The sequence below is a fragment of the Calonectris borealis genome, chromosome 1 (genome assembly GCF_964195595.1).
Source record: "Calonectris borealis chromosome 1, bCalBor7.hap1.2, whole genome shotgun sequence".
Taxonomy (NCBI): Eukaryota; Metazoa; Chordata; class Aves; order Procellariiformes; family Procellariidae; genus Calonectris; species Calonectris borealis.
Window position 1 is genome coordinate 160194052 of NC_134312.1, and position 20966 is coordinate 160215017.

At 40.6% G+C, this 20966-nt stretch overlaps 1 protein-coding gene across 10 annotated transcripts in view; it reads right to left on the reverse strand.

Annotated features, from left to right (window-relative positions):
• Positions 1–20966, reverse strand: part of PCCA (propionyl-CoA carboxylase subunit alpha) — a 291279-nt gene that overhangs the window by 66499 nt on the left and 203814 nt on the right. For 9 of the 10 annotated variants that reach the window (XM_075137806.1, XM_075137817.1, XM_075137809.1 and 6 more), the window contains one exon: positions 7135–7233. In XM_075137806.1, coding sequence (XP_074993907.1) covers positions 7135–7233 — 99 coding nt within the window. Of the gene's footprint in view, positions 1–7134; positions 7234–19158; positions 19329–20966 lie in introns of those variants that run through there. The other variant, XM_075137867.1, reaches the window with a different exon arrangement.

The following is a 20966-nucleotide window of genomic DNA, read 5'->3' on the forward strand; positions in this document are numbered from 1 at the left end:
CTTGAATTTCCCTCTTCCCTTCACACATTCTCCATTCAAACCATGGACAAAAGTGTGGAGTTAGCCTTGATTAAACTGATTTCATACAAATTGCAGACTGCTCACGAGATTCGGGTACTTGCTATTTAAAGTAGACTTTAATACAAATACTCTGGTATGACAGTAAAGGATACCCGATATTTTTGAAGGCTTCATGACTCAGGAGCTTGGCATGCTGCTGCCGTATAGGCATACGGGTATTCAGGGCCCATTTTAAAAATCAGTAATTTTAAAAATTTTGACAAACACCCATGTCAATGAAGCCATAATAGCAATATTTGTTTTAATATGCATTACTGGCAATTACAGCAAGAAACAGCAAAAAGGCCAGCTTTTATACACCTTCCCTTTCCCTACAACCCTTGGAAATAAAGGAAGTCTCAGCCTTTCCTTAGATCACCCATGACCAAACAATGAAACCTAAGTGGTACAATTACTAATTTTCTTGTACAAAATGTTTCACAAACTCAGCAAGTTGAATTATCAAATAATTATCTAAAGCAGATCACTCAGGTCTTTCCAAATACACCTAGGAGATATGCATTGAATCATGAATGCTGATGAAGTTTCAGAATTCCTTCTAACTAGGATTTTTCTCTGCTTCTGTGTCTGGTCCTTTGGGAAGGATCCACCTCCACCCACAAGAACAGCTATGTTATTTGCCAAAGGTGACACCAGGACCTCAATATCTGTGCTCTAGAACGTGGCACAGCTTCAAAGTTATCTGGTAAAGCCCCCTTGCCAAGAGTTTATCTTTTTTTTTCCTTGCCCACATGGTTTCCCTCCCCTCCCCAGCCGTTACCAACCAGAAGTGATAATTCAATAGGAACATCAGCTCCATGCTTGGTTTTGGTCAAAAAAGCCAAAGGAAACATTCAACGTTATTAATGAGAACAGCTAACAAATCAGTGAACACCATTAAGTTATGGTAGAAGTCTAAGTTTTGCCCATGCTTTTAACACTGAGCACAGTTGTGGTCCCCACAGCTCAGAAAGGAGATAACAGAAATGGAAGATGTTCAGAGAGCAGCATAAACATTAAGACAGGCTTCTCTGCAAGGAACAACTCTGCACCACTGAAGAGAGGCAATTGAGTGAGGATACAAGCAGCATGGATACAGTGGGTAAGGATCAACTGCTCACGGTCTCTTCCAATACAGGAACTAGGAGGAATTCAAATGAAGCTAAAGGACACTGCCACAGCACTGCCAAGGCAATGATAAAGCTGCAACAAGCAACTTGCCAAAATCTACCATTCTCTTTGTGCAACTGCAGGGAAAGAAGTAACAACAATAACAGTGCCCTGACCAAGAGATATTAATACTTTCCAAAAAAATTTAAAAGCCTGAAACAAAACAAGGCATACTACACTGTATGCAATAGGCTTTTGTATTTGTCTTCTGCCTGGGATATTTGAGTCCTGTACTAGTCCTGTACTAGTCTCAAACGCCAAGGGAGTGTCAAGTGAGGCAATAAAAATCAGTTTCTCTGTATCATATCCACTGATCATTTTTGGAGTTTCAAGGCTGAGCTCTGTGTTCTCAGATGACTGTGGCTGGATGATCAAACAGGAAAACATGGGCGGCCTGTGCTTATTTACTGCTAAGTAAAGGAGGGCCATGGACTGATGCCTGGTCCCAAAGCCAAATGGCAATGACTGTCTCAGTCCCACTGCATGGGTCTATACAGCACGGTATAAATCTGGTCAGCCATAACTGGAACAGGCTGAAACAAAGCCAGGGAGTGAGCTACCAATTAATCAATACAGGCCATCAGGAATCCCTGGTGCTGGGGCTCACACTCTGGCTCTTCTCTACCCAACAGTATAGCTATTTGGATATAGTATATCTAACTGTCTGCCCCTGTTTGCAAATCACTGTGTGTCCCTCTTCTAGAAACAACCCAGCAAAAATAATTCTGAAATCATGGGTAAACAGAGAGTGTGTGCAGTAATTGCACAGCACTAAAGAATGGACTGTCAAGCAGTTTTCACGTACACTGCTCACAAAAGCTTCCCAAAATCATTTTCAGTGTTTAAGAAAATGAGTGTGCTGAAGTAATGGTACTTTAGAACTGAAACCTATATGATATATCGTTATCACAGATTACATCTGAGACCTCAAAATAGTAAAAAAAAAAATAAATATAGGTAATTTTTCTAAAAAAAATTACACATATGTTTGAAAAGAAGTCTCCACAGGGTTGAAGGAAATGAATACTTGGGCATAGGCTTTGTTCTCCTGTCAGACATTTCCCAGAATGTCAGACATTTCCCAGGAACAAAGGCTTCATAACCTATAGCATTTTCATTTTTTCTGTTCTTATAAACCAAAATAATACTCAAAAGAAACATTGTATCAGAGAAGCACTTGCATTTGTCATATGCCAGCATGTAGAATATACTTCTCCTGCTGCAACTGTTGAAGCAATAAATAAATTAAATGAAAAAATAATAAGTGATGCCATCACTGAATTACCTGTAACACTGTAAGTAGAGAAAACTCCACTGATAAATCTTCATCTATTTCATTCACAAAAACACTTGAAGTTTGAGACTGATAATTTCAGCTTTACAGGGTCATGTTCTTGTTTAGTAGCTCCATTACTCTCTTAATTACACCTTGCTTTGACTGATAAAGACCTTTTTACTGTAGAGTTTGGGATGTCCAACAGAGTCACAGAACAGTTAGGCTGGAAGGGACCTCTGGAAATCAGGTAGTCATATTCCCTTGTTCAAAGCAATGCTAATGTCAAAGTGATATTGAGCTACTTAGGACCTTGTCCAATTGAGTTCTGTCTACGTCCTACAGAGCTTGAGTTTAGCAGAGACCAAACCTCTGAAAGCCAGGAAATATGAAAGAGGAGACATCACTAGCGCCACTGTAAAAATCGCTTTGCTGAAGCTGCCAAAAGCCACCAAGAGTTTTCCAGGCTCCAGGCAGAATGCCTGCACTACCTTCAGAGGGTGGGAGGTTTCATTATGGCAAGCTAGCAGAGCTGTGAAACCAGTGTGGGCCGACAATATGCCAGTGGAAAGGCTGAGTGCATACGATATGAGAAAGAGGTACAAGTGTTGGCAAATGATAGTGACAAATAATTTATTCTGGCTCAGAATCCTTTTGCTATAGGGAACTGTCTGCAAGCAAATGGTATATAAGTATGGGTTGAGTGTTTGATGATCAATGAAAGCAGGGCATTTAACAGCACTAAGGAGTTGTAAAATTTGTCCATGTGGTGTTGCCATAGAGCAGCCTCAGAATTTGAATGCTCGGTGGGGTGGTTTTTGAGAACTTGCCCAAACACAAGTAGTGTCAAAGCAAAGAGGGTTTGAGGATCTCCTACCTGCATTTTTTTTCTCAGGCAACCTGCCCTCTCTGCAGGTACCTAGTCTTCCTGCGCAGTGTCCCAGTAGAAGGCACCTACTTGCAACCTGACTGTAGTAAAGATAGACTTGCAGTTAGGTTCAAGTCTATCTGCTGGACTTCATGGATTCATTGATTTATCTTGAGGTCCCCTTAGATTCTGGTTCACATGAGGGAATAAAAGGAGATGTTCAGCTCTATGGAAAAGGAAGCTTATTCCCTTCTCTCCTTCCACCCCCTCCCCAGTTCATACGCACAGGGAGAGAGAAGATATCATAGACAACAATTTCTGCAGGCACAGGGCTCACTGAAATGCAGCTTACTTGTACATGGGAGCAGAGATAGAGGGACAAAAATGCTGTCATTGTCCCAAAATATGCCTGCTGCCTTTCTTCCAACTGTCATTACTTTCCAGGATATCATTCTGAACCACCATTCTCCATTCCAGTTTCCACTGGAGTTCTTATGGTGCTTTTCCACAACTCAACCAACCTCCTCTTTTCCACTCGTTCTTCACAGGTATCATTAAGCACCTCATTTATTTGTTTATTTTTACTCTAAATATTGCCTGAAAGTCTAGACCATATTCAAATTATGTTTTTGATATAAATGTATTTTAAATATGTATTTTCAATTAAATACCAGTCAATCCCTTCAAATCCGAATCCTCAGGAAGACATATTGTAACCACATGCCTATAGTTATTTCTCTGATTTTCAGCAAAGGCAGATTCCAAAAAACACAATAGCTAGGTGTAAGTCAGATTCTGAGCCACTAACATCTTTGGAATGGTAGGGGAAACCATTTTGGCAAAGTACTTCTGCACACAAAAATTTCATTTGCTTGGTAAACAAAATCCTACACTTCACAATGCGTTCAATTCAGCCTCTCCAAATGAGAGGTAGAGTCTAGTCGTAAGTAGAGAAAATGCTGAGAAACTGGGATTAGCTGAGGAATTACTGAAAACAACAACAACAACAAAAAACCATGACGGAATCTGCGTACTTCAGGAAATGCTACCGGGTCGGCTCACACCCTCATCCCTAGAGGCTGTATCATAGAAATCTCTTGCTCAAATGATTCCAGGTTTTCATCAGTTCATCACCTTCTATAACATCCTATGGATTTCACAGTAATCCAAAGCAGCACACAAAGATTTCAGAGCCCTTATGCTGCAGCCAAACAGACCTGCAGTGTATCCCAGGGTTTTGGTCCCTCTATCATCTGGGGACCTGGCCAGACACTCCGCAGCGCCCATCTGCTGCACGCAGATGGGCTTCCTTGCAAAGGAAACAAAAGCAGGAGGGAGGGGGCTGCCACACATCCTAGTTGTGCCCTGATATGCCCTACACAGACTGTGACCAGGGCATATACCTCTTCTCGGGCACTCAGATGTATTCCCAGGTCTCGTACTCTAGAAATAGTCTCAGAAAACCTGGTTTTTAAACTCACAGGTCTTCTTAACTCTGTGGCAGAGTTGGTGCTCTGCTTTGCTCTAATACACATCGAGCCTTTAGCAGAGGAGTGGAAATACAGGAGCATGCTTAATTACTTATTTTTAAATGTGCGACAGATATGCAACACTTTGAATATCTAGACTATAATTTACATAAATACATTTTAAACCAAAACATTTTAAAATTATTTATTTCTGTTTCTATGCCTAAGTGCTTTGCTGGATCGGGGCCAGACTGCAGGATCGAACCGAAGGTGCATAAATCAAACCTTCAAAGAAATATAATGTTCACAAAGACTGTATTTGGTTGAGCAAATTTGGAAGAATGAAACCAACTATGAAGAGAAATTAGACTGGCTGAAAATTAATAAAGCACAGCTGGAATTATTCGATTCATCCATATTTGTTGCTTAAATGGCTCTAGGGCTAAGTCTTGCTGAAAGAAGATACTTCAAGACTCAGGGGTCAATTGCTTTTGGAGACAAATTGACCTACAGGAATACACTTGTCTAATTTGGTTCTTGCAGCGGAGCAAGTCTAGAGGAATATATAACCAAAAAACCAATTTAGATTCCAGTGAGCGGATATCAGAGGTCAAGTTTAAGGTTCCCATAAATTTACATACATACACTAAAAGATTAATAACTTTTCAAGCTACTGGGTTTCTTTGCTAAAAGCAAAGACTTATAGATAACATCTGAGAAAGAAACAACATATGTGCTTATTCCACATTCTGTTGAATAGATACCATGCAGCTAGCAAATTGCTTGTTGCTGCTGCTAGCCCTGCAGTATTTCATAAAATTTGGTCATACTCAGAGAGTGCAAGTAACACTACTGTTGGCTCAGCTCCTAGAGGAAAGCGTGTTCAGATCTCACGATCATTAATTTTGAAACTAATTTTATGTGCCAGTTCAAATATTACACTTCTAGTTAACTGGTCTTACTACTATTAGTATTGATATATGGAGACCTGTATCCAGCCATATAGTTGTTACACACTTTGCAATGAGGCCTTCTGAATATGGTTATCTATTCTAAATATAATGCTTTTCTCCTAGACAGATTTTATATGTTCATACATCGGTATTGTTTCCTACTCAAAATCAGGAATTTCCTTTATAAAATAGCAGCAAAATGGACCAGTATTAAAATATAAAAATACACTTTAGATTACAAAATCATTTTAGATACATGCAAGCCTGAAGCTGGCATTAACCTTCCAAGAAATCTACAAAACTTAAGTGCAGAATTTACTTGGGCATGTTACAAAAATTTCACTCTCAGTCAATACTATCCTTGAAAGACACGGTATTTTTTATCTTCAAGTTTTTATCTTTAAATTCAGTCACAGCAAAAATAACATTTCCATCTGAGTAATTTACCAGGGGTGAAAATGAAAAAATAAACTCACATATTTCACTGTAAATTATCAGAAATCTGACCACTGTACCACTGATAAATGTATACAAAATAAACAGATAATGTTGTATGTACAAAAATACTTTTAAAAACTCAGAAAGGTTTTTTTTTTGTTTCCTTTCACTACTTCCAAGATCCATAGATATTTATAAATGAATGATTTCTCAACAAATATATAAATGCTGACTGGCATTGCCTTCAGAAAATTTGTATGGCAGTTAAAGGCACACTCTTTTGTTTGGAGTTATTTTCAAACAGATTTATTGGTCAGAAGGAACAACGTGCATTAATCTTTTTAGACTGCTTTTCTTAGAGACACATAGGTTTGGGATGTTTTCTACATTTTTCTTTTGAAGTCATGGAACTTATTATATTTCATAAAAGCATATATAAAAACATGTCACGTAGGAGATGCATTGTCCTGCGACTTTCAATCTGCAAAGGCCCAAAAGTGGAAAAACCACGCAATCCAAACATGACGAAGAGAATAATTTTACTGCAGGACCCCACCTTTTTGTAAACAGTAATCTGTTCTTTATTTCTTAAGTGATTAAGAAACTGTATCTCCTCACAGCCATTAAGTAAAGAGATCCTAGAAACTGGGGTAAATTTCTGGCTAAAATAAGCAACAACTTCTCTTTAAATGAATTATATTCAAAACTCTAGATGAGTAAGTCTGAGACAAGTTCAATCCACTGAAGCTCTGGATGTATTCAAAATAGAAAAATTGTGTTATTCGCATAACGTAACATAATTTTTATGATGCAGCAAGTTTAGACCTCACGTATCAGTATTATTTGCATACTTAAAGGCTTCTGGTTATCTCAGCTCTACAAACAAAGCGTTGGTGAGTTTACCTGTATAGTCCTCTGAGTGCCATCAATGGTGACAGACAATAAGGGTGAAGCCAGGTTCCACTCGCTGGTCACGTTTAGTTTCATCCCATCAACTTCCACCTGTTGTGACACCAAACAAGGCTGTTACTATGAAGACAGACAGAAAACTGATCTCAAGTTCATTACTGCATACAAAGCAGCAACCATTTTAAAACAGATGGCTCCCAAACAACCTGTCATGTTTACTGCTTCTGCCACAAAAGACAGGGTCCAACAACAGAGTCTTCCAGCTATCTCTGGGGAGAGGTGAAGGACCTGTGAACAGCTGCCTCTGAGTAGCAAGGTTTCAAGTGATTTCCAGCAAGTAACAAACAGCCATCCAACTTTTAAACCTATCTGGACATGCTACATTTACTGCAATTAGACAAGTAATGCATATAAATTCCAGTGACACCTTGCAACCCACACAACAGGGCTTGCATATAATATTCTCTCCAAGGACCAAGGAAGAACTTTTCCTATGCTTCTAATGAAGGGTTTTGCATTGTTATCTTAATTAATATGAGGCAGTAATTAATTCTTCATTGTTTTGCCTCAAAGTCCAGAAAAACTTTGCAAATTCTGTCATGTTTTCTTCCAATATACAGCTGATCAGAAGAACACAATTTCTGACAATATGGTTATCCAGAAAGAAATTTAAAAAAAAAAAATCATCCCATTTTATACAAGAATATTTATACAAGAATATTTTTATGTGAAGAACAAAAATCCTGAGTTCTGAAAAAAGTGTAGATACACACAGAGTAGCTGTAATGACACTTTTGTTATTCTTCCATTGTATAATACTATCTGTTTAAACACACATATCACACATTCAACACTGTTAGAGACTCAGAAAAAAAGCTGGATTATGAAAAAAAATTATTACTATGCAAGGAGTAATATAATTACTGATTGATGTTTGTGGCATGTTTTGAACACTCATCATGCTAATCAAGGTAGGTATATGATTTCAGTTATATATTTTACTATAAACAGAAGAAAAATCACGGTTGGCTGATTTCCTTCCTCTCTCAGAATCTCCAAAATATTTTCAGTCAGTAAATTGCAGATGATATTGATAATGACACAAATATTGCATACATTCTCAGTAAACTAGAAGAGAATTACTGCATTTGGAATAAAAGCTGAGCCCACATTTTGCAAAATAAAACTTATAAAGCCTGCTCTTTTAGATCTCAGACTAATCATTATTTCATCTTATAACACGAACAGGCAACTATAATCTTAGTGTAACTTAAAAGAAATCCATTATAGACAAGTGCAGAGGAGCAATGTGTAATTTGATAATTTTATTTCAGTTAAGAAGAAAAACTCTGGCTTAAAAAAACTCTAATTTTATAGACTTCCGTTTAGAACACAAAATCTGTCTTTTAGTGATACAGTCTACTCAGTTTCTACGGGCTTTAACTATACATAAAATTATATGTAAAGAACATGAAGAAAAACAAATCATTTATAATGGCTCACCCATAGGCCAGATTAGCTGGCATGCTTCAGGTACTTTACACTGCTCCAGTGATGCAAACCAGCCATAAACCTGGCTTGAGTTAAGCCAGACCTGCAGCTGGTTTGCATTGGCAGAGCACTGCAAAGCAGCTGGAACACGCCAGTGAACCTAGGCTGCTCTCAGCAAACCTGAATCAGCAAATACTGTCTTTATTGAGAACAGCAGAAACATCTGAAAAAGACTTTCCAAATGGAGAAAAGCAAATCCGGTACTCTGTCTCAACCCTCTTTGATTAACAATTGAACTTCGGTATGGCAATTATTTAAAAACCTGTCTGTCACTATCGCTATAACCAAAGAAAGACACTCTGCACTGGAACCTGGGCCTGAAAACATCATTTACCATGTTTCTGCAGGGAAGGAGAGGAGATGGTATGAAAGCATACCAGGCTACTGGCCACCAAAAAAACTTCAACTGTACACCATGCTTGTTGCACTGCGGGATTTACAGGCAACCTTGCAGAAAATCTATAACCAATATCCATAGTCCTAGTGAAGTGTGTTCCAGTGGCAAGATGCAAGTCAATACCTCCACAACAAACTCAACTTAATTATTCGCTCTTTTGTCACTGTACAGATGAACAAAAGAAAGGTAAACCAAATGTGTCACAGCAGTAAATGACCTGTTTAAAATCCCTCACAAGGGTCTATGCAAGCCATCACTGATTCCAGATTACGTTAGTATCAAAAAATTTCTGATGGAAACCACCCTGAAAGAAGAGACGCAAGCAGTCAGATGGTAGGTCTAAACACACCGTGGCACTCTAGGAACACTATGGCTGCTTATGTGCAATAGAAAAAGCAGCTGACAATGTATTGCCTCTACTATGGTTTCCACATTCAAGAAAAGAATAAAGGGCCAGGGCAGGGGGTGAGGGGGGAAGTGTTATTTGAACTAATGCATACCCCAGTAAACTGCAGCACCACAGTATGTGCAGCTGGGGAAGATGATGTGAAGCCAAGAGGATCACAATGAAGTTGGCTGGCTATCTCTGGTCCAATGGGTAGGATAACAAAGCAAGGAAATCAAGCCATCAGAGATGCAGTGAGGGTAAGAGATTTACCATGTAGTGAGCATATTACTTTCACTACCAATGAGGGGAAAGCGGAGGGAGGAGGGGGGGTGAAAAACCCAATGAGGGTTGAAATCAAACCAATGCTTTACCTAATAGAACAAATCTTCCTTCTGCAGCTCAGCAACCAAGCAAGGTTAGTTGGTAGAGGTAGGGAAATAGATAAGATGTTCGAAGAACTTGTGAGAAGTTTGCATTTGCTTTCACTCCTCCTCTAGCAATAGATATGATAACAGAACCTAACAATACTGCAATAAAACCAAGGCCTTTTTGCTTTAGTCTTAGGGGGATGAGGGGGGACACGGGGATGACTACTGAAGAGTTACATTGACTATTTCCTGGTTTATTTTGTTTCTGTGCTCATAAGACAGCCAGGAACGAATCATCACTCAATGGATACTAACACTTGAACTGTAGGAAGAAGATCCATAGAATCATGGAATCATAGAATAGTTTGGGTTGGAAGGGACCTTTAAAGGTCATCTAGTCCAACCCCCTCTGCCATGGGCAGGGACATCTTCAACTAGATCAGGTAGCTCAGAGCCCCATCCAACCTGACCTTGAATGTTTCCAGGGATGGGGCATCTACCACCTCTCTGGGCAACCTGTGCCAGTGTTTCACCACCCTCATTGTAAAAAATTTCTTCCTTATATCTAGTCTAAATCTACCCTCTTTTAGTTTAAAACCATTCCCCCTTGTCCTATCGCAACAACAGCTAGAAAGTTTGTTGCCATCTTTCTTATAAGCCCTCTTCAAGTACTGAAAGGCCAGAGTAAGGTCTCCCTGAAGCCTTCTCTTCTCCAGGCTGAATAACCCCTACTCTCTCTCTCTCAGCCTTTCTTCATAGGAAAGGCATTCCATCCCCCTGATCAGTTTTGTGGCCCTCCTCTGGACCTGAGGACCCCAGACCTGGACACAGTGCTCCAGGTGGGGTCTCACCACAGCAGAGGAGAGGGGCAGAGTCACCTCCCTCGACCTGCTGGCCACGCTGCTTTTGATGCAGCCCAGGACACGGTTGGCCGCCTGGGCTGTGAGCACATATTGCTGGCTCATGTCCAGCTTTTCATCCACCAGTACCCCCAAGTCCTTCTCGGCAGGGCTGCTCTCAATCCCTTCATCCCCCAGCCTGTATTGATACCAGAGGTTGCCCGGACCCATGTGCACAACCTTGCACTTGGCCTTGTTGAACCTCACATGGGCCCACTTCTCGAGCTTGTCCAGGTCCCTCTGGATGGCATCCCGTCCCTCAGGCATGTCAACTGCACCACTCAGCTTGGTGTCATCTGCAAACTTGCTGAGGGTGCACTCGATCCCACTATGTCATTGATGAAGATATTAAACAGTACTGGTCCCAATTCAGAACCCTGAGGGACACCACTTGTCACCAATCTCCATCTGGACATTGAGCCGTTGACCACTACCCTCTGGATGCGATCATCCAACCAATTCCTCACCCACCGGACAGTCCATCCATCAAATCCGTATGTCTCCAGTTTAGAGAGAAGGATGTTGTGGGGGACTGTGTCAAAGGCTTTACAGAGGTCCAGACAGACGACATCAGTAGCCCTTCCCCTGTCCACTGATGTCGTCACTCCATCATGGAAGGCCACTAGGTTGGTCAGGCAGGACTTGCCCTGGGTGAAGCCATGCTGGCTGTCTTGAGTCACCTCCCTGTCCTCCATGTGCCTTAGCACAGCTTCCAGGAGGATCTGTTCCATGATCTTCCCAGGCACAGAGGTGAGACTGACTGGCCTGGAGTTCCCCAGTCAAAACACTCATGCAGTGGGACACATTGTGCTTTACACCACAGCTATATAGTCTAGTTTTATCCTCAAGTACTCAGTTCCAAGTGTATGCATGTGTGTATGTATGCATATGCACATTGTGTTGTGTTGTGTGGGGGAATTACTCTATAGTAACCACGGTTATTTGAACCATTGCTACAGTACAATGTGGTATTGTGGTGGTGGATTTTTTTTTTTTTAAATAGGATTGTTTGTCCCTGTGTAAGGGCATAAAAGATAAAAGCAGCCATGGTCCTCCTTTACAATTATTTCCAATTCAAAAGCTATTGTAAATGAGGTCTCAGATAGAAGAATGACAAGTCCAAGACACGATGCTAGAAAAAGGTCAACAGCTTACTCTACTGTCACAACTTTGCAGACTTTCACTGGCATGCACCTGAACTACACAAGTAGCAGCCCCTTCACCTCTTGTGGACTGAGTTCCTGATGTTCAGCATGATAGGTACCAGCTAACCAATAGTGCAAAGAGCTGCAAAGCATAATCTGCATTCAGTTTCCTTTAGAGAACATCATTTGGCATTCTATATGCATGTCAGGCAATTAAAGGAGGCAGCACAAGCCTGAGTGTTATAGCCCTGTTAATTTACTAATGCAGAGTCTCGCATACATCTGGCACATGTCACTTCTTTTCTCCTGGAAATGAAGGTGTTTTTCCAGGAGACTGGAGGGCAGCTCGAGCAGTTGTTTCCTGCCTGATGCTTCAAAACATTATGCCTGAAGTTCCTGACGCCAGCCTTGGGTCTGACTAACTTAAGTCTGCTGAGTTAATCCCATGGTTCCAATTTTGCCTCCCAGCATGGTGTTTAACTCGGCCTCAACTTGATACTTTTGGTTTAACTCCTGGCCTAGAGAGTCCTGGCCCTAAGTACTAGATTATGCCACCCCTACCCCAATTCCTTATACCCCTTAATTCTATCTCTTACTATACCAGAAGTGATGGATTTCGCTAGTCGATCAGATCAACCAAATGAAAAGTCATCCTCTGCAGACCTGCCTTGCTGAGATCTTTCTCTGATCAAGACAGCTGCCCATGAAGATGTTACCTTTCAGGAAAACAGACATTACTATTCACAGGAGATTTATGAATATTCAGTGTCATAGACTCCAATCCCTTCAACTGGAATTAATTTAGCTGTAAATCTAAGGCACATGCAGTGGGCAGCAAGGACTGAAACCTTAAAATCATCCTGCAAGGAAGGAACAATGGTAGCAAGCATCGCTGTTGTAAACGTGAGGTAGCATACATGTTTGAGTACTTTACTCAAGCCTACACAAAGTAAAGATGTCCTCTTCTCTGGGAAAAGTAACTCTCAGGCAGTAACTCTCACCTCCATTACTGCTAAACACCACCACCCGTGCCAAAATAGCAAGGAGATTCTTTTCATTTTCATAAGTCAGGTAAAGGATAAGTATTGTTTCTTGTGCAGAAGAGAGGGCGGGCAGAGGACTCATAGTATGGTGTGGCAATAGAAGGTCCAGCTGTAGGCAGCAGCATTCAGTAACAGTTAGTCTGCCGTGATCTCAGACTAAATCAAATTGAGTTGGACAAAGTGGGTTTTGGTTCCCAAACAGTTTTCAAAAAATTCCTTAAATTCTCATCTAATTTACTGTCCAGCTAATGGAGAAGCACATGGAACAGAAAAGGCAAGTGAAAACTGTCCTATGCCAAAGCTAACATCCCTTATCTTTTGCAGTCCCACGTACCCTTAGGAATGAGAGCAAAGTCTTTATGGGGCTGATGAGTTTAAGGCTTCCTTTAGAAGCATATTACGCATGAAACCCCAGGCATTTTGTAAAATATTTTGCTTGTCCTCAGTGTAAAAAAAACTCTTTCCCCAGTCAGAAGGAGAGCTCAAACACTACCTTGCATCTCTCTGTATATTCCCAAAGCTAATAACCACAACACACTTCTTTATCATGAAAATTACCAGCCGCTTGGGGACTGCAAGGACTTGTGGTCATTTGCAGGTCTTGGCAATTCTTGGGTCTTCCTATACAATTTTCTCCAACTCCCCCACATTGTCTTTAAGTACCTTGAATAAAAAGACTCATATCTGCTCATATTAGGAAACAGAATCTACCAAACAGTACTTCACATGTTGACATTCATAAATGCAAAGAAACCCATAAAGATTTCCCATGTGGGCAGCTCTTATTAGTTAAACTCCTTCCTCTTGTATATGCTTTCTCTCCTGCTCTTTGGGCTGTATTTGCCAGTGACCCAAGGGCTGATTACCCATAAAGCGTTTGACATTTTTCAGGATCATGTCCTGGAAGAGGTGACAGAGTGTAGTCTTTTCAAGTCTGCAGATGGCACAAAACTGGAGCAAACAGTTAACACAATCTAGGGCAGGGCTGCCATCCAGGGGGGCTTAGACAGGCAAAAGAAAGGGGCTAATGGAAACTTTGTGAAATTCAAGACAAATTGTTAAATCCAGCATGCGGGAAGGAAGAGCCCATCGCAATGATATAGGATGGGACCCGACTGGCTGGGGAGCAGCTCTGTGGAGGAGGACCTGGAGATGTGGGCAGACATGTCGGCTGGACATGAATGAGTCAGCAGCATGCCCTGCCAGCAAAGGCGGCCAACAGTGTCCTGTGCTCTGTTAACAGAAGTATAGTCTGCTGATAGAAGGAAGTGATTAGCCCCCTCTGCTCAAAACTCAGACCATGTCTAGATACTGTGTCCACAAGAAAGACATTGACTTTGCTTAGTTATACAAAGTTCCAACGAGCCCATTCCTCTTGCCTGTCTAGGTCCCACTGGGTGGCAGCCCTGCCCTTGACTGTATTAAGCAGTTTCCCCAGTTCTATGTCTTCTGTAAATTTTACGACCATGCACTCCCATTGCCTCCTCCAGGTCATTGATAAGGTTGTTGAACAGGACTGGTCACAATACAGACCCTTGCCAACCTTTGGTGACCTCCGAGTAGAGTACAACCCATTAACCATGACCCACTGAGCCTGATCACTCAACTGGCTTTTTATCTATCTGGTTGTGCGAGACAGTGTCAAAAGACTTGCTAAAGGCAAGGTAAATGACATCCACTGCTCTTCCCTAGTCCACAAATCCTGTCAATTTATCATAGAAGGCTGTCAGGTTGATCAGCCCTCAACAAATTCATGCTGACTCTTCCCTATCACCTTCTTTATGTGCCCAGAAATGTGCTCTAAGAGGACTGACTTTATGAACTTCACAGGGACTGGAGTGAGGCTGACCAGGCTGTAGTTCCATGGGGTTTGCTTTTGGCCTCTTCCGAAGACTGGTGCAACATTTGCTTTTCTTCAGTAATGAGGGACCTCTCTCAACCTTCATGACCTTTCAAAGGTATAGAGTGCAGTCTTGCTACCACATCAGTCAACTCTCTCGGCACTCTTGGATGCAGTCTGTCTGGTCCCATGAATTTCCATGTGTTGAACTCTCCCAGTCACTGACTTGACCTGCATCTACCTCCTCCCTGAACTCTTTCACTAATAAGAGAGGCCTGGGAGACCTTGCTGGTGAAGACTGAAGCAAAGAAGTCATTAGGTGTCTCGGGCTTACCTGTGTCTGCTGTTACCAAATTACTTGTGATCCCTTTGTTGATGCAGTGTTTCCCCTTTTCAGCTTTTAATTACTAATGCAGTGGTAGAAGCTCTTTGTGTTGCTCCTAACATTCCTTACAACTGTCAAGGTGAGCTTTAGCCTTCCTAACACCATGCCTGCATGCCCAGACAATTTTTCTAAATTCCTCCTTTGTATCCTACCCCTACTTCCACCTCTCAAATGCTGCCTTTTTGCATTGGAGCTCTGCCATTATACCTGTTCTTAATGAAGCTGTTTTCCTGATAAAGGTGTTTATTTTCCTAAGTATTCTTGCACTTAGAGGATGCTGTCCTTAAAGACCTGCCAGCTTTTCTGAGCTCTTTTGCTCTTCAGAGCTGCCTCCCATGGAACTTTCCCTAAATAAAGAATAAGCTGAAGTCCACTAGCCTGAAGGCTGGGGTCTGCACCCTGCTAATCTTGTTCCTCACTCCCTTCAGGACCCTTGCCACAGCCAAGGCTGTCATTGATTATAATGTCTTCAACCAGTTCTTCCTTGATAGTGAACAGCAGATCTGGCTGTGTCAACACCAGTTCACCCATCCAGTACCAGTATCAACCAGTTATCCCATACACCCTTCAGAAATCTTCCTCCTTGCATCCCACCATGTTGCCCCTCCAGAAGATGTCAGGGTCCCCTATGAGCACCACATTCTGTGAAACAGAGATTTCCTCTAGTTGTTTAAAGTAGTCTTAGTCTACTTCCTCACCTAGATCAGGTGGTCTATAACATACTCCCACCATACTATTTTAAATTTTTTTAACTGATCAAGTCAGTAGCCTTCACTTGCCCAAGTGATTTCATAGTCTGGATACTTGGCTTTCATGTTCTCTGTAAGCACAGAATGATTTGCTCTCCCAAAACCCATGGCCAATCTATAAACACAGATGGTCTTCTCCTCACTCTGAAGGATCCTTCTGGCCCCCAAGCACTCACAGTCATAGCTCTGCCCAGTCATATTTGCACACAATGTACTTGCTGGTGCTGGTCCTTGTGCTAGCTGTGGTGCATACACACACTAGCACATATCTGAAGACACTGTCGGGATTAGCAGCCACACCAGCGACATGCACCAGTCTCTTTGCCGCCATCACCACCTTGGCCTGCACGCAACGCTGCCACTAAAACCCCAATTTTACATGCATAGGTCATACAGGCTTTTTCAGGAAAATCCACATTGACACTACTTTCAAAATGACTGGCCTCATCTCAATGAAAAAAGAATCAAAGCTGAAAATACCATAAAAAGGGAGGCTTCTTCCTTTTGTTTCCATAGAAAACTGTTCTTTGTGCTTTCTTCTGAGAATGCCACATGAAGAAACTTGGTAGATGGATGCTTCCTTTAGCACACTAAAATGTCTTAAGTTTTGCTTATCACAATTAGCAATGGTCTAAAAACCTGGAAGATTAGCTGACAAAAAAGTACATGAAAGAGCAAATAGGACAGAGAGACCCTGTGGCCAACAGTGCAGTGTATCGACAAACTCATGAAAATGTCATAAAGAGAAGTTCCTTTAAGCCTGAAAGAGTGGCTTTCAAATAAAAACTGAATTCACTGATGCTTATATGACAGCAATTTCTTTGATTCAAATTAACCAGTTGTTTTAGCTTGCATTTTCAGCTTGTAGTTATTGACAATATATTCACATCAGATTAATGGTCTGACCTTTTTTCTTCTTTTCTTCAAGTGACTGTAAGGTTAGCCTTTTTGGACTTTTGAAGTGGTTGGCCAGATGCTTTCAAAAGGAAGTTAAAGAGTGTGAGTTTCAATCTCATTAAAAAGGTTTCTTTTTTTTAAAACAAACTTTCCTTTTGTTCATATCAGCACTTACTTTTTTAAAAGACCCCAAGAGAGAGTTCCAGTCTATAGATCACTTGTCCTGAAGAAAGCTCTGTTAACTATTTATAGATCATGTCCTTTTGTACCAAACTAGATCAAGCAATTTATTCAGTACATGACTGCAGGAGAGAAATTCATTTGCTCTAAGTGTCATCAAGGCAGCCTTTTACCTGCTATGAACAAGACCAGAAGATCTGAATTGCTGGGTTTTACTTCAAATGCACATTTTGACATTGTGTGGGGTGCCACCATTTCTTTCAAGTTTTCAAAGTATTAAGCACATTCATAGAATGGGCAGTCCTTAATCACAAGAAGGGCAAATAGTCCATAACGACTAGAATAAAGCAAACACATGCACACACATTCGAATTATCTCTCTTTTCTTTAAAGTGGCACACATAGATGCAAATTACCATTAGTTGCTTTGGTATACCTCTCTTTAGAAATGGGAGCATGCCAACCTAGAGACCAAGGAGAGGAGCACAGAACAGGCATCAGCTCCTCAGCTTAATAACAACAGAATCAAAACAAAACAAGAGAGAGAAGTGATGGCCTTCATCACCTCTAATCAGCAAGGGCTTTCTTCAAGCATTCACCAGGGAAGTGATCCTCTCTGTTAAACCTAGTAGAGACGCTGTACGCAGCAAAAACGCTCCACTGTGGCAAATGCTTTGTTTTACTTCAGTTGTCTTTGTGGAGCCATTACTAACATGACATCTTGTATTTGTAACCTGCCTAAGCCCATTAAAGTTAAAAAAAAAAAAAGGGAAGAAAAAAGAAGTTAAAAATACAGCAAGAAAATAAGTCCGCTATTAAAAATCATTGACATTTGCTGGCAACAGCTTCCGACACAAAAAGCACAGCTTGTTTGGGGAATATGGGTATCTATTGTTATAGGGCCAACGCGGAAGAGAAAAAGAAAGAACATGCCTTGCTTTCCTTTTCCAGTTGCTCTACTCTACCGAGACAAACTCCCTGGCCTTGCCTAGCTAAATACGCTCCAGCCTGGCTACAGGTATTGCTTCTAGATGGCTGGAAAATGGTGCAGGTGGTCCAAACAGCATTGCTACTATCATGTGCATACAGGGCACTTTCAAAGTTGCATGGCACTCCAACTTCCCTTGGCCGATAGGATAACATGTTGGGGATATTCTCATTTTCTGTCTCGAAAAGGGGTCCAGCATAGAGACCAATGACAGAATCTGGGTCATTAAGAGCATTATGCTGGGAGTTAAAAATACGCTGGTAAAACAAATAGTGAATAGGTAGACACTGCTGTTTTAGTAGCTCTTGAGTCATGGTTCATGCTTATGTACTGAAATCACTACACAGGCCTGATTCCTAAATGATTTTAAGCTGCAGAGTTTCCATTCGTTCACTTCAGAAGCACACAGGGATCCCAAGCCCTATCCCACTTGACACTATAAATTCTCGAAGAATAGAATGACATTATCATACCAAAGTGCCACTATGAAACATTCATACTACTAAATGACTAAAATTCATACTCCTATTTTAGACAAAGAACACGTTTTGGAATAGATTTTTTTTTTTAAGCATTCATCTAATACATACATTCATTTAGTAAAAGTTATGCAATAAGGATACACAAACTAAGAACAGATTTTTTAAACAGAGAGACCATATCACCAGAAGCTGGATCTCAAGCTTAGAGTCAAGATTAATGAATTCCTGCCTTGACTGCCAACGTGCTGCTGACAAGTCATACATAACTCTTAAGTCTCTGATTTTTGTTTTCTTAATTGGAAGAGAGGGGTGGGAATTAATATTGGCTATCGAGGAACTCCCAGTACCACCACCCAGATATCTATTCGGAAAAATATCATCAGAAAATATAAATTAGGAACATTATTTTTAAAAGAAAACTCTTTTTAAATAAGTCAACAGGCAGACCAACATATGCACACACATCCCCAACATTAAAAAAAAAAATATTAGTTCCTACTGGTTTCCTTTCTATCTCCTTTCTAAACTGAGAATTATGCATTAGGTAGACTTCCACGTCTGGTCTAAACAAAGCATACCACAGCAATCTGAAGAGCATTTGAAATCATGAGGACCATATCCATCAACTGAGAAGAAGTGTTTTATTTCACACACCATTTACAACTTAATACAGAGATCTAACAAAATCAGCAGGCTACAAAATGGCTAATGAGAAAGAAAAGCATCACTTTATTATATTTGGAAGTTGTACTCTACCTCGGCCTAGTTATGTAGGGTAGATGCCCACACTGGTCAGAGTCTGCCACTGATTTCAATTACTTTTCCCATTGTATTACCACGGCAGCAAGGCTATCTTCTCTTCAAATTAGTGAACAGCTAGAATAAGCAACAGTTTAAAAAAATAAAAAAGAAGAAAAAAAAGTGTCTTTGATTTGACATTGTGTAGTGACAAGAAGAAAGTACAGTGGGCAACTGGGTATGGATTTTATCCAGCAGTTCCAACCTGCTGCTCTCAGCTGTCACAACAGGATATAGGTCACCGGTAGTCCTTCAGATATCCCCAGCCCAAGGTTATTCACCACTTAAACTAAAAGCTTTACATGCAAAATATCTGCTGTTGCATATCTTCCCCAAACTGCCCCAGATGCTTCAGGACAATAAGCGTATCACAGAATCAAACCTCATTCTTTTTAAAGCCAAATCTATTTTGATATCATCTGCGATCCAATGTATGCCTTTCAATGAGGCAGCCGAAGGAAACACTTCTGTGTGCTGTGTCGATCCACTACGCTAAAGGGCGGGCAGGGAGACAGAGGGCACGGAAAGTAACAGCTAGACTAGTTATATGGTTTCCCAAGTATAAGAAAAATAGAGGTTGTAGGAGACCTTTTTCTTACAGCCAGAAGATAAAAAGGCTATTTTCCTTTTTTAAATAAAAATAAGCATTGGGGAAGAGGAGACTAGATGCAATAAAAAAATACCTGTAAATCTATTCCCATTGTTTGGTTTGTTTCCAAGTTTAATAACTTTAAAATTAAAGCAAGTGTTTTAACTGATGACTTTCAAGAAGCTGGTCTGAAGTAATAGCATCATCAGACGCTTACCAAATCCCTTCACCATTCCCTGCTCCATAACCACACACTTGAATCATCTCTCTTAGGCATGTCTGACCAGCACCAAGACAACAATACTAATTTTATCACAACACACCAGCCATCTTGCAGGGAAAAGAAAGAATTGTAAGGAATTGTCAGGAGTAATAGTAGGCATATTCTGTCTTTAGAAACTCCTCCTCTAGCTTTTAAAATAAGTCCAGAAAAGGGAGTAAGAATGTGACCACTCCAGAGGTGTCAGTGATAAATAGAAAAGGGAAGAACACAGGCCGGTGCACAAGGGATAAGGATGCAAAGCTGAGGCAGCAAGGAGAAGATGAGATATCAGTAGAGTCATAAGCCACTTACACAAAAGAGGAAATGTTAAAAAGTTTTGAAGCGTTTCCATAAGCAGAAGAAATCAAGTCATGTAGCAATGTAAAAAAGATGTTTACATCTAATGCTATTTACCTGAGCAGTTAATGGGATTGCATTGTTTATGTTAACAAACTGATTACCATTAATTCACTCAAAAGGCATAAAAGTACTGTTTGTGAATAAACACCTCTTCGAATTCAGTATTTCCTCATGGATCCAGCTACTCACATTTAAATAGGTGATAACAGCTTGCTACTAACTTACCAGGGTAAACTCAAATTCACCGTGCTAATAGAACCAGTTAAATAAGAAACAATATTTCTTGCAAAAATGCCATATAAATTAAATTCGAGTTCTTTTTTATGTTTTGGGTTGAACAATCTTAATTACATTTTTAGCACATAAAAGTTGATATGGAAACTGTTCCACAAGTTGTTTGGAACATTCAGTTTTCCGATCTACGTAAATGTAGGGGAAAAAGTGAAGTGCACACCCTGAAATAATTTGGCATTAGAGACAGATTACCTACATCCTTTAGCATTAA